The 13,811-nt window shown below is 45.8% G+C and overlaps 1 protein-coding gene across 7 annotated transcripts in view; it reads right to left on the bottom strand.

Annotated features, from left to right (window-relative positions):
- Epn2 (epsin 2) overlaps positions 1-13,811 on the bottom strand; it is a 66,050-nt gene that overhangs the window by 20,906 nt on the left and 31,333 nt on the right. For 5 of the 7 annotated variants that reach the window (XM_051180460.1, XM_051180455.1, XM_051180459.1 and 2 more), the window contains exons 2-4: positions 11,232-11,990; positions 9,190-9,360; positions 87-199 (exon numbers count right to left, since the gene is read on the bottom strand). In XM_051180460.1, coding sequence (XP_051036417.1) covers positions 87-199; positions 9,190-9,360; positions 11,232-11,826 — 879 coding nt within the window. In that variant the 5' untranslated portion in view covers positions 11,827-11,990. The remainder of the gene's footprint in view (positions 1-86; positions 200-9,189; positions 9,361-11,231; positions 11,991-13,811) is intronic. The other 2 variants (XM_051180461.1, XM_051180462.1) reach the window with 1 other exon arrangement.

Here is a 13,811-nt window from a genome sequence, read left to right as displayed (position 1 = left end):
TGTGTGTCATCCTCTATGGGAGCCATGCCCCTCCCCCAGGAGCACCAGGGTGAAGACCCCATGGGCATGACCACTCAAACACTGACCTGTTCTGCCACCTCTCTGCTCATGGCAAGTGCCAGCTGCAGCTGCAGCTCCTCTTCTCCACTTGTCTGTGGCCGGGCCTGCTCCAGCTCGGAGGACACTCTCGGGGAAGTGGCTGTGGGGTAGGTGGGAGGAAGTCACCACATGCAAAGACAGGTTTGTACCTCTCACTCCTAGCACAAGACAGTACTCCATTCTCATCTCATCCCACATGGCCAGAGAAGAGGATAGGATCAGGCTTCAGGTATTTCAGAATTAAAGTCAAGTGCCAATCAAACACGGCTGTATGCCTACAGGAGACACATGAAACCTTGGCTGGAGGTCATGCCTCAGGGGATAAAACATAAAACAATCATAAAACAAAGACCTAAGGTAAGAGTTCAGGAAAAGCCTTCAGTCATGTGAAAGAGCCCAGGGACCATGGCTCTGATCAAAACACCAACATTTAGAAAGCATGCTTAAGAAAATGAAGCCCAGTTCTGTGTAGACTGAGTGCCTGTGTAATACTGTATACAGGTGTGTTTTGCTCAAATACCTAGTTAGTTAACACCAACAAGAGGCTCCTATAAAGACTACTTTTACTGAAGGCATGAAATGTAGAGTCCTAGCTGAGATTGCATACTAACCAGGGATTTTCAGATCAGGAGCTGAAATGCAACAGGATTAGATGGGCATGAGTGTTGGGAGAGCATGAGCCTGAATGCATCCCTCCTCTGAACACTCTCAGTTTCAATAAAATCTGCAGATGGAGGCCTACCTACTAAGGAAGCCATTCATTGTACCTGATGGTTCCCAGCTCAGGTCTCCTCTGTTTCTGTGTAGCTCAGCACACCCTCCTGCCCCTGCTCACCAACTGCACAGCTCTGCCTCCTGCACTGAGACCCAGGAGTAGCCTGTCCTCACTCCCAAGCCAATAAACACTTGTTCAGTGAATGGCTGCATTAATGGATAGATAGGTGGGTGGGTACCCAGAAAGATGGACAAGCCAATTCCTTATCTTGTGGTAATTGCTTTAAATGTTCTAATCTGTGTTAATCACTTCCTTCTTTCATGCATTCTAACAAAGGTAACTACCGAACTGCTCAGCACAACACTGCTTCTGCATCTTTAGTCTTAACTGGTTCCTAGGGGTTGTCTCCTTAGCAGAAGGAAAGAGGTCAGGAATAACTCCTGACAAAGATGGTTTCTAAACAGTCGTAAAGACTATAACAGATAGTAAGGTTTAATTTGGAATCATCGGTGGTGGTAAACGCAACCACTTGGCTCATGTCTCCTGTCCTGAGCAGGCAAAGCAAAAGCTGCAGTGACAAAGTCCTTCCCAAATAAAACCAGGCCTAATCCCATCCTAAAGCATCACCCTAATTATATTTTTCACAGGGCCTCTTTAGAAGTACAAGTGTATGGTAACGAAACCACCTCTAACCCATTTTCATGATTGCATTTAACAATATACCTTTTTAAAATATACCATTTGATTGATTTGTTTCCAACCTTACTGATGCCAACCAGAACACTCAGGGATCAAATCAACATAACCCAGGCTAGAAGGGACAAAGGCAGCGAGACAAAGACAACTCTATGGGGCAGACCTGGGGGACTCCAGCCCACTTAACATGGCTTCTTTGTACAAACCGCTAGAACAGGAGCCTACTGATGAAGAGTGGGGAGTGGTTCACAAACCCCTGATGAGATCAGAGACAGCACTGACATCCTGTTTACAATCAATCCGGAAGGAATAAACACAAAGGCGTCGTCAGCATGGAGTGCTCAGAAAATGAGCCTTATCCTGCAGGGACAGCTGCTCAGTAACCATCAAGTCAAGTCACAGGAGAACCACCAATCAGGAACAAATGGTGGAGGCTCCAGGCAGACAAGCTGCATGCAGCAAAGAGGCCTCTCCTGTTTTCAGTGCTGTTGGACACACCTGTGAGGCCAGACTGGCTTCAAATGCAAATGAACATACTACTGTTACCACCACCAAGGCAGAGAGAATGATGGAAAGCCAGCACTACAGATATACCTTACCTCATCAGTGTGGCGCTCCAAGACAAAAGGTATTAAAGGGCATTGTGGTTTTATAAACAGCTCTCAGTTTCACAGGTGTCAGAATTCACAGCCACTATCCACACAATCAGCTGAGTATGCACAGCAGGCCTTCACTTACTTAGAGAAACGATTCTAGCAGAGACACCCTGGCCTCGTGATGGCATCTCAACCCCACAAAGAGACTTTTGTACCCAGGCGCATGACAGGGAACACAGATGTTCCTGTGAAACCGGCCTGAATGGATTCTTCTGATCAACTAACCTGGCTCTACTCTAAGCATCTGAAGGCTCACAATTTACAGAGATCCAAGGAAAAGCAAACATTTCCCTCAAAGTCTGTTCCTGAGGATTAGGACATGGGCTCAGTATCTGCTTGCTGAGCAAATCCAAGGATCTGAGTTCAAATCCTCATCGTTCATGGCATAGCTGTACCCTCAGGTAAACTCAACACTGGAGGTGGGGAGGGAAAGAAGAAAGGAGAATCAATGGGACTCGCTGGCTGCCAGCACAGTTCCCAACTCAACGAGTAGAGAGTGATGGAGAGCAGGGCACTCAAAGGTTCTTTTCTGGTCCCTGGAAGTTGGTCCCACAGGAAGCTATAGAAGTCTTCCTAACATAGGCAGACTAGGGTGTCCCAACTTGATTGTGCTTTATCCACTCCAGATAAAGCCAGGTGTGGTAACATACCTGTATTCTAAGCCCTGAGAAGGCAGAAGCAAGAAGATCAGGAATCCAAGGCCTGCAATGGCCACACCTTAAGCCCAGTCTGGGCTACCAGAGACTTCTCTCAGTAAAAACCAAAGTGAGTAGATGAAGCTCTGTGAGTGTCACATGCCTATAATCTGGGAGTGGGAAAGCGCAAAGTTATAGGCAGGAAGAACAGCTCAAGGATAACTGTGACTACATATGAGTTACAGGTCAGTATGGCCTGCCCTGTTTCAAAACAGTAACAAAAACTAGACAGAGGAACAAACATTCTAACCCAGGCATATACTCATGAACAGTTCGTCCATAATTCTCTGTTACCTGTATAATACACAATGCTGTGATGCAATTCAGGTCTGTTCAGATATTCAGTCTGGCTGCCCTTGGTGGATATGGACCCAGACCTTCAGTTCTGTTTGCTGCCAGTCATGATAGAGTTTCACAATCTGGAGGCCTCCAAAATGCCCTCAGGTACAGCCCCCTACCCCTCAACTGGGACCCTGCCACTGAAAATTGCTGAATTAGCTGGTAGAACAGTGACTAAGACAGGAATCTTTTTGTTTTGTTTTGAGCCAGGCATCTCTGTAGTCTTGGCTGTACTGGAATTCACTTCGTAGATCAGGCTGACCCAGAACTCAGAAAGATACACCTGTGCCTGCTTCTACCTCCCAGGTGCTAGAATTAAAAGGTGTGTATCAGCTTCAAATAGGAATCCTGAGGCAAAGTCAGTCTTGTGTCTACAGCTTTTACATCTGTGACTGCCAACCTTAGACTGAAAATATTTTGAAGAAAAGATGTACAGACTTTCTTGTCATTGCTCCCTTATGGATACATTAAAGCAATGGTTTCCTGGCATTCTCATCACCACACACAGTAATCACAAACAATGCTGGGCTATCTTACAGCAGCACTGAGTATCAAACTGTTACACAACTACTGCAAGCAAACCTTCCTAAGTCACTAGTGGCTCTGGATCTAAATCCTAAAGATAACCAAACAAAACTAATTATGACGTATGCTGTTGTCAAAATGCTCACAGGCTTGTGTGGGAACCCAGAGAAATGCTTCCGTTAAGACATCATGGAGTTGGAAGCTCCAATGAAGTTTCGTATATAGAATGATTTGAAGAGATTGAAAATTTCAGGAAAAAGTTCAGGAAGAGCAAAAGCCAATGGCTGCCAGCAGCAGGGCAACAGACATTCTGCCTTCATTCTCTCTCTATCAGAAACACACACACACACACACACACACACACACACACACACACACACACTACTCATATAAAGGAAACTGAGCAGACTGGCTAACCCATATCATACCCACTAGTTACTACAGGAAAGGAGAAGGAGTGACCACCTGCTGCCTCTAACTCTCCAAAGGTCCTTGACACAGGCATCAGAGGAAGAAATGTGCAGCTGAGCGAACCCTGACATGAAACCCAACCCAGAGCCAAACTTCGCAGCCTGGCAGCACTTGCACATACCATTCTGACAGGGTTTCTGACTTGAGGTGTGGTCAGGTATGGCACAGGCTTTGGGACATTTGGGGCCATTTAAGAGTTCCTGGACAAGTGCTCAGTTTGGTAGAGTGCTCACCTGGCATGAAGGAAGCCCTCAGTTTGGACCCTAGCACTGCATACACTGGGCATGGGTGGCAAATGACTGTAACTCTAGCACTTGAGAAGAGGAGGATCAGAAGTTCAAGGTTATCCTTGGCTACATATGAGTTTAAGACTCTCTCTGAGCTACATGAGACCCTGTTTATAAAGGGGTAGGGATTGGGGGCTAAAGAAATAGTGTAGCAGCTAAAAACACAGGCTGCTCTTCCAGAGGACCTAGGCTTGATTCCTAGCACCCACATGATGACTCACAACCAACTATAACTCTAGTTCCAGGGGATCTGATGCCTCTTCTGATCTATAACAGCACCAGGCATGAATATGGTGCTCAGGTATACACGAATGTATAAAATATTTAAAGCACACATGTTCAAAAAAAGAGGCATGCTCATTCAAACAGCTATAATTATATTCACTCAATATGTCATGCCCCACCTCCTAAACAAATTAGAGGTACAGTTGGGAGGAAGAGAGGGCTTGGTAGAAGGGAGTAAGAGAGAATATGGGGGAACTTTGAGTGTGTCTGTGTGTGCATGTGTGTGCGTGATTACAAAATAATAAATGCAAAGTGACTGTGGAGGTTAGCTAACACTTAGGAGCTTAGCCCACCAGCCTGTTACTATTTTCTATTGGATAGACACAGGTTCTAGGGACCACAAGCCCTGTCCCTACCTGAGATTCAAATAAGCTGCTGAGACCCTGCTATGCCTGTCCAGAGACCAAGACACCTGCGTCACTGAAAAAAGAGAACACTGTGGACTTCTAATTGAGGCTCACAAGTAGTACATCAGAGCACTTAAGATATGACATGATGGCCTACCCTGCTTATGAATAATCTCTGAAGAATACAGATTAAATATTCTGGAAGTTCTTTGGTGAACTTTGAAAAGCAGAGTAAGTATTTATAACTTATCATTGAAACAAAAAGGAAAGAAGAAAAGAACTATGTTGAAATCAAAGTTTCTGCACAGCCAATTTAAAAGCTGGTAACACAGGGAGAAGAGAGAAGAGAAAAACAACAAGAGTCACACTGTTTCCTAACTCAACCTCTGTGAGTTTGGGTTTTATGTTTTGAGACAGGGTTTCGTAGTTCAGGCTGACCTCTAACTTGCTATGTGGCTAAAAATGACCTTGAACCCCTCATCTTCCTGCCCCTTATATCCCAATTAAAACCAAAATCCCTTCCCCTTCTGTGGGAGAGGGAAACTCAACGACCATATTGACCTCACAAGAACCTGAACTCCCTTTGCACTGCTGCTGAGCCACCAGAGAATGAAGAGACAGTGTGAGACAGTTTGTAAGACTCCAAGGTTGGCAGAGCTGTGTGGAGACAGCCATTTTTTTCAGGATGGCATTGCCACAGGGTGGTGCAGCATCTGGGGCAGCTGCTCCCTAGCCCTGCCCTCCTACCTGCACAGGCACAGTAAACACCAGGTTTTCTTGGACCTCCTTTGAATCCTGGACCCTTGTTCAGAAACCAAAGAAAAAATGCCCCAAATTGGTGACAGTACCTATAGTTTTCAAAGGTAAAATTGGATCCAACTCTAGCAACTATCTCTCCTTCTTATTTTCCTTATGTCCCACTGTTTTCTAGTATCTAGCTAATCATGTGGCATTGCCTGTGTTTTGAAAGCCAACTCAAAGCCTCTGTGAGGCAAGCCCAGCAAAGACATGGAATGGTCATAATCTCCCATAATCACCTGGTAAGCCTGCCAGGGTATAGGAGAGCAGTCAGTCTCTGCACAGACTGCTGAAGCTCAAGAATCCCTGACATTTCTTTGAGACTTCCCTACGATCATATCACAACCAGAGTGCTAAAGGTCTCATCTAGACAGGAGGGACTATCAGGTCATTCTGGGATAAGGTGAGTGACAGCACCCACCTAGGACAAGGCCCACCACCAACACTTTAGTTCCTGAACTACAAAGTACTGTGAGGCACTGGAGCAAACCGGTGGGCTATGAGCTCTTCCTCTGTTTTCGTCTCCTCCCTCCCCTTTCCTTCCTCTTAAAGAACAGGAATTCTGGCAATTAAACTCTCCCCCAAGACACCAGACATCAAGGAACCAGCTTTTATTAAGATGCAGCAGTAGCTCTGGCTCCAGAGAGTGATTCAGGAGATCAGCAAAGTAACCCACAACACCAGTGTACTGGGCACCAGAGCAGGCAGGAGAGGCAGGAGGATGGAGGAACACTGGCTGTGCATGAGCTAATAACACTATCAGAACAGAAGACATCATCTTCTTCCCCAGGCCTAGCCTTTGAATCAAGGATTCTCCCATGCTTCTCTGCCACCTTTGATGTGGATTCTCACCCCTCCCCCAACAACTTGCTCAATCTCTTCACAGCTATAAGCTTGGCAAGCCCCACGATACATGGTAGCTAATGCCTCAGGTAAGCCAACAGGTGGGCTGCTCACATCTGCACTCCAATCTAAAAAGGCTGTCATCTCTGTGATGTGGAACAAACGCCATCCTTCTGAGCCTGAGAGACTCCTCTGGACTATACAGATTCTGCTGGCACAGCAGTCTCAGGCACCAACTGCATGCCTGGGCAGGTGAAGGTGGCCAACAGAGACAGGCAGAAACTCAGCCTCTGTGGGGAACAGCCTTTATATGAACATGAGCATCAGGGGATGCTAACAGTGCATAGCTGGGACAGAACAGTAACTGCCTGTCCACCCAGAACTCTACCCACTCTTGCACTATACTTCAGTAAGCATTCCCTAGACTGCTGTACCCACACCCTATTTCCTGTTTCCTAAACACTGAGTTCCGAGGCCTCAAAGCTATCTTCATCTACTCTCCACCTCAGTGTGATCCAGGCTTTTTGGCTCATCTGTACAAAAACCCAAGTACTGGTTGCTTCCCACCTATCAAGCTACCAGTACCAGCATCACCCGCCTAGCAAGGCAGAGATGTTATCAACAGGCTCTGCCTACCTCCAGCCAGAAGAATTCTCCCAACCCTTCTCAAGTGCCTTGGGTTAATGGGCCTGACCACTGATCCCTTCCTCACTGTGTAAAAGCTAAAGGACCTTTTTCATACAGATGCCAGCCAGTCCACCAAGCCAGGTATGTGACCTATGACAATATCAGCACAGAGACAGTATTCAGAATTTCCTATCAGGAGTTAGGAAGACCCTGCCCTACAATCCCTCCAGGCCAACTTATTTTGCTCCATCCAGATTCCCTCAGGACCCCTCAAGGATATCAAAAGTTCAGGGATGATCCTACAAGCAATCAGTACTTATGGAACTTTAAAACCCAGGACCAGAGTTTAAGAATGAAGGGTGGGTGGAAATGAAGAGGTTGAGAGCAAAGAAACCAAACAGAAGCTAGCATTGGACACAAGTGATGGTCAAGATAAAGAACAGAATTTGAGAAATTACCAAGGTTTCATCTACAGATTTAATGACAGTGAAGAGGAAAGGAAAAATCAAAGACAATTGGCTTGTGAAAGAAAGCTACCTCAAACACCATCATGCTACCATCCATCAAGACAACTTGGCAAGGTCTTCTCCTGCCCTTGCAGTGTCTGGAAACCTAAATGTAATCCCTCACACACACACACACACACCAAAAAAAAAAAAAACTCACCTGAGTCACAGCCTAGGACAGAGGAAAACAAGAGGAAGCTCCATGGAGCTCTAGGAGAACCTGCCAGAACAGATCCCAAGTAAGTGGTGGCAAGTATGCAACTTCCATGTCATTGGGAAACCCCTCCAGGCAAGTCCAGACCCTGACACCAGTTATTGTGCAAAGCTGGTCCCTCCTTACCTTTTCAAAGGTCAGAAGAAGCCACCACCTCATACAAACTCTTAGAAGGCAGGACATAATGGAAAATATCCCAGAACAAAATACAGTCAAACAAGCTGTAATATTAATGAGGCATGAATGAGCAGGAACTGTCTCCAGGCTGAATAGAGGCTAGCCACCTTATCAGGGAATTTGCACAAAGGCTTGGCTGTTGGTGCCCCTTGGGGAAGAGTAGAAGAAAGCTTTCTTCTCAAGTAGGGAACCCGTTTGTGACCAAAAGGAGATTATACTGAGAGCATTTTCTTGTGAGCAACAGTGAAAATCTGTTTCGAGTTTAACCTGCAACAGAGTAGCTCTGACCAGGATGCATTATTAATTAGGCAAAAGAGAAGCCCCATTTTTAGTTACCCATTGAATTCAGCCTCTTCAAACACAGTGACCTAGAATTGACAGTACAGCTAACTCTCTGTTTACTGTGGCAATGGGGATTTCAGCGATGATAGCAGTCCATTGGAAAGCAAAAATAATTCCACTGGATTCTCTATAAAGTGTCTATTCCTACACTGGGGATAATGGCTTCCAGTGGCCACCATTGAGGGTTTGCTACTAGTCTGGCTTTCAGAAATTGAAAGCACACATTTGTATCTCAAAAAAGCCAAGCACTTGAGTCCACTACCACGGGTGGCCCGGCAGGCAGCAGAGCATTCTTCAGTCTGCAGAACAAGGGATATGAGGAAGATAGAGTTACTGCCCATATCTACCCACTAAGCAGCTCCCCTTTAAGCAACTGGGATATGATTGCAGGCAGGGGAGCACAGGGCAGCAAGCTCCAGGAAAGAGACAGAAAGGAGTCCAGGCACTGGAAGCTAGACACCAAGTCCAGCAGGAGACAGGGAGAGAGTTGGCTGTACTGGCATGATAAGCCCCACCCTCAGTAAGCTGCATGGCATTTCTAGGAAGAAAAGCAAACCGCTGTCCCACCTCGGGCTGCGCGGTCACAAGTGAGGCAGGGCTGGGCCCAGTCGCCATTTGGACGAGAGGCTAGCCCCAGGTGCGGCAGGCAGGGGTGGCGCTGGCTCAGTGGCTGCAGCTCCTCACTCTGACCCAGCATGGCCCCTGTACGGTGCTGTGGGCACAGCGAGGCCTCTGGTGCTGTTGGGCAGGGACACACACACACATACACAAAAAGAGACACACCATTAGAGGATGTGCAGCAGCATGTAAGGGACACAGGCCAAGGCCACCCAGGGTCCTGCCTTAGCCTTACAGTTAGTCCCCTGTGCTTGGAAGTCTTGAAGAGCCTGTTGTCACATTCTATCTCTGGAGTGCAGCTCAGGATCAAAGTCAATGAAACAGGAGCATTCAAATCTAGAGCATCAGAACCTTAGAAGCAGGCAGGGCTTATGGCTAAAGAGCTTAAGCATGGCATAAGAACCCCTGATGAAGCAGCCAGGCTCCCACACTCCCATCTTGCCCCTGCACCTTGTTCTACCCTGTTCATCCACTATGGTGGTTGTAATCCCTTTGTATCTGCCACAGGAGGGTACTTGAGGAAAATAAAAATTCTCTAATCAGCTGGTCTTTAATTTCACTTATTTATTTTGGGGTGGATCTTAATTCTTAATCCAGGAAGATTTCAAGAGATTTAAGGGTATCTTTAGGTATAAGTGATCTCACAAAAACCATCACCATTACTTAAGGAAAGCAACTAAACTCAAAAAAGAAAATTATAATATAGCCAGAAATACAACAAGAAAATACTAACCAGCTCCAAACCTAATAACTTAAAATTCCTAGAAGTGGGAAGCCTGACTTTGACATAGAAATCTCTCAAGTAATACATTTCTCAAAATCTAACAGTGGTCCAAAGTCAGACTGAAACTTATTATACAAAAGCAGGAAATGCTGGCAAGTAGCAAAACTATTAAGATCGAAAAGTGTTCTACCATGGTAGTCATGCAAATAGCACACACCTGTCACTCAGCGCTCTGAAGGTTGCAGAAGGAAGACAGTAAGTTTGCAGCCAGCCTGGCTACATAGGGAAACCCACTCTCAGAAAAAAAAAAAAAAAAAAAAAAAAAAAGGGGGGGGGAGGGGTCTGTAATGCTGACATTATATATTATATATTCAAATTTCAAAAGGTATTGTTTTGGAAACCTGTTTCTGTTGCCAAAAGATAAAGCTTATGCATCCAAGGGCTACAAGAGCCAGCTTTCTCTCCTAAGTTCAGGGTCCTCAGGGGCTACCCAGCCTTAAGAACAGAGAATGAACACTGTGCCTTTGGATCACTTCCTGGCAGAGCCCAGGAGGCCAACTGGATCAAAAACCAGCTTGTACAATGCCCAAATATCATTTCCTCTCCCTGAAACCTCTTCTGAATGCAGGACAAAGACCCAATGTGTTCCATCATATACAATCAGAACAAAGATCAGTCATGGCAGACCACATGGGACGAGGTCTAACTGATGCTAACCTATGGAGTGTTCCTCTATAGGTGAAATGGAGACTTCCAACCTTGACACTGAATAATGAGTGATAATGGTAAGCACTGAGCCATTCCAGAGACTTGCAACTCAGTCAGCAGAAAGACAATGAGTATAAGATTTAGAAGCAGATGATCAAGCCTAAGCTTGTTTCCTCCTGGCTACCAAGTATTTGGCTCCCTGCAGGTTTGGGCAGCAGGACAATAGCTTTGCTGACAGACATTCTTGAAACAAAAAAAAAAAAAAAAAAAAAAAAAAACCAACAACAACAACAACAAAAAAAATCTGGTGAGACTGGGGTTAGAGCCTACTTTCTACCAAGAACCTAAGAAGCATGGGCACAACCTTACCTAGATCCACAGAGCAGCCTGGGGACCAAAAGCCCCCTTGTGACTAACTCAATCCAGATCAAAGCTCTCACATGGGTTATCAGAAGCTGAAAATTGAGGACAGAATGGAACCTTGTGACAGCAACTATTTCCTCAGCCCCAGCACCTGCCACTCAGTGCTTCAGAAAGGGTGGGTACTTTGATTACTCACAGCCATGGTAGGAGGCTGGTGAGCCTCCGGCCTTGCCATACTCCTGCTCAGAGTAGCTGGTGGAAAGGTTGGGCTGGCTGGAGCCGCGGCCGAAGGTGATTTGGTTGCTGCCCACGCCAGTGGCCACCTGAGCCATGCGCTCTTTGGTTTTGAGGGCCTGGACCCTCTCAGCCTTCAGCCGCTCGTCATCCTTGAGAAGGGCAACCAGCTGCTTTGATTTCTCTCGAACGTTGATACCCTGGTCTTTGCCATCCCGGTCAATGTACTGGAAGTCCTTCAGGGTCTGAATGGCAAAGATGTTTTCACGGCACTGGTGGGCCACACGCTCAGAACCTGTTTTGATAAGGTAGTCCAACAGTGTCAATGCCTTGTACACGTGCCGCCAGTTCTTGCCATGGTCATTAAGCCGCTTCCAAACCATGCTCATGATCTCTGAGAAGGCCACTACATTGTAGGTCAGGTCAGCAATCTCGGTCATCAGAGAGCTGGATGGGCCCCACGGGTCATTGGAGGTGGCTTCCCGAACTTTGATTTCAGCCTCTGAGTAATTGTTCACAATGTTTTTCATCTGCCGTCTGATAGATGAAGTCGTCATTTTTATTGTTTTCTAGAAATGTAAAGCTCTTCAAGAGAAACTTTCCTGTTCCTTAAGCCTGCACTCTAGGAAGTTTCAGTGTCGGTAATGCAGATGGGACAGAAAGACGCTCAACAGTCATTTTTCCTCCAAAGCCTCAAGTCCCAGAAGCTGAAAGCCATGCCCTAGAAAGAAAAAGATGCATCACTCTGATAAGAGCACTGGAGTGGTGGGAGAGCCCAACATTGGCTGTGTGAGACACACCCCAGTTCCATACATGCAATACATCCATCTTGCTTTTAATACTAAGGTCAGATCACAAATGCCACATGCTGAAGAATAAACCCTAAGCCAAGTTTAAACCTAAGCAAACATCATGACCATTGTTCCATCTCTTAAGGCTTTCCCTGGAGTGGGTGGCTTGCAGACTATATGGTCACTAAAAACAAAAGCCAAATGTAGAAAGAGCAGGACTAGGGAAGACATCCTGATAAATGTATTTTAGCCTTTGATGCTGGGTATTGAACTCTGAGCCACATGAACCTCACCACTGAGATGTATTCCCATCCAGTCCTGAGAGTTTTTACATGTAGGGACAAAAAAGTTTCATTTCAAGAATTAAATGAACACTAAAGTGCCTGTCCATGCCTTTAAAATTGTGTTTTGGCTCACAAGACCCTAACTGCCTGGAAAATGCACCTGAAGGGCCATTTATCTGTGACCCTCCCTCAGTATGAATTAGTGAAGTCCTTATTGCTCTTCTACAACAAAGCTAACAACCTATACCACCACTACCACCTACTTTCGTATGACTAGGGTTCAAGCCTAACTCCTCATTCTCTCACAGAGGAGAAGCAGAGACCTACAGCTATAGTCACAGGGCTCCAAGTGCACCCATCTCCTTTCTTCCTCCAGATGAGAAAGAAGAAAGAGCTGGAGCAAGATCCACATCTCCAACATGAGGCTCTGGTTCTACAGTATGGTGACCACCATCTATCCCATTCACAGTGCATACCCAGCATCTAGCACTGTACCCAACATGGAATAATCATCATCTGAATGAATGATACTACACTTAGAAACAGTATTCCCATCCTCCAGTCAGCAGGAGATAGTTTCTCCAATTGTGAGATAAAGAAACCTAACCCCAGAAGATTCCCAGAACAACTGAAAACTGAAGAGAAAGCTAGGTCTCTAGCCAGCCCTGCTATAGCTGCTCAGTCCCTGTGGCCTGTGTCTATCCCCCATGACAGTAAGGATGGTCCTTCCCATTACAGATGTAAAACATGAGCTATGGAGTCTTACAGTTAGTTAGCTGGCTACTGTTAACAGTCTTCCCTACATATCCTCATGCAGCCCAGAGCCTGGCATCTGCAGTGGACCTTCCTCTCCCTGGATTGCTGAGGTTTCTGTCAAAGAAGCACCAGACAGCCCTAACTTCCTTCTCCAAGAAAGTTCAACAGGCAATGGGTGCATCAAAAATAAGCAAACAAAAAGGAGACAGAGAATACAGTGGTCACTCATCACATGCACCCATATAGGGCAAGAAGAAGACAACTCAGCAAGCTTCAGGCGCCTTCTCTGCTCACTCAAATATGCTGAGGAGTCTGCCTGTGTTTGGTTTTTTTTTTGTTGTTGTTGTTGTTGTTGTTTGTTTGTTTTGTTTTTCCTGACAGCCACCATGTTCTGCCTCTCTACCCATCTGGCCAGCTCTAAGGAATCCCCCAAACCTGTCAGAAGACAGAGATAAAATCTCTGTGGCTGTAAAATCAGTGTGACTGTACATGTAATTTAATTAAGTTTTTCATTCACAATGTGACATTTACTGCAGGAGAGGGGATAGGCCTCACAAAAGGAAAAAAGAAACCTTTGATTTTCAGTTAGCATTTCCTAGTTTAAGAAGATGTGTTAAAGTCAGCAGTCCTGTTCAGATCCACCTAATGCCCAGGGCTCTGGGCTATGTCACCTGATTTGGGACAAGGCAAATATGCCTGGTCTTTACATAA

Source organism: Phodopus roborovskii, unplaced genomic scaffold, assembly GCF_943737965.1.
Source record: "Phodopus roborovskii unplaced genomic scaffold, PHOROB, whole genome shotgun sequence".
Classification (NCBI taxonomy): domain Eukaryota; kingdom Metazoa; phylum Chordata; class Mammalia; order Rodentia; family Cricetidae; genus Phodopus; species Phodopus roborovskii.
Note: the sequence above shows the minus strand (reverse complement) of the source record. Positions and strands in the feature narration are given on the sequence as shown.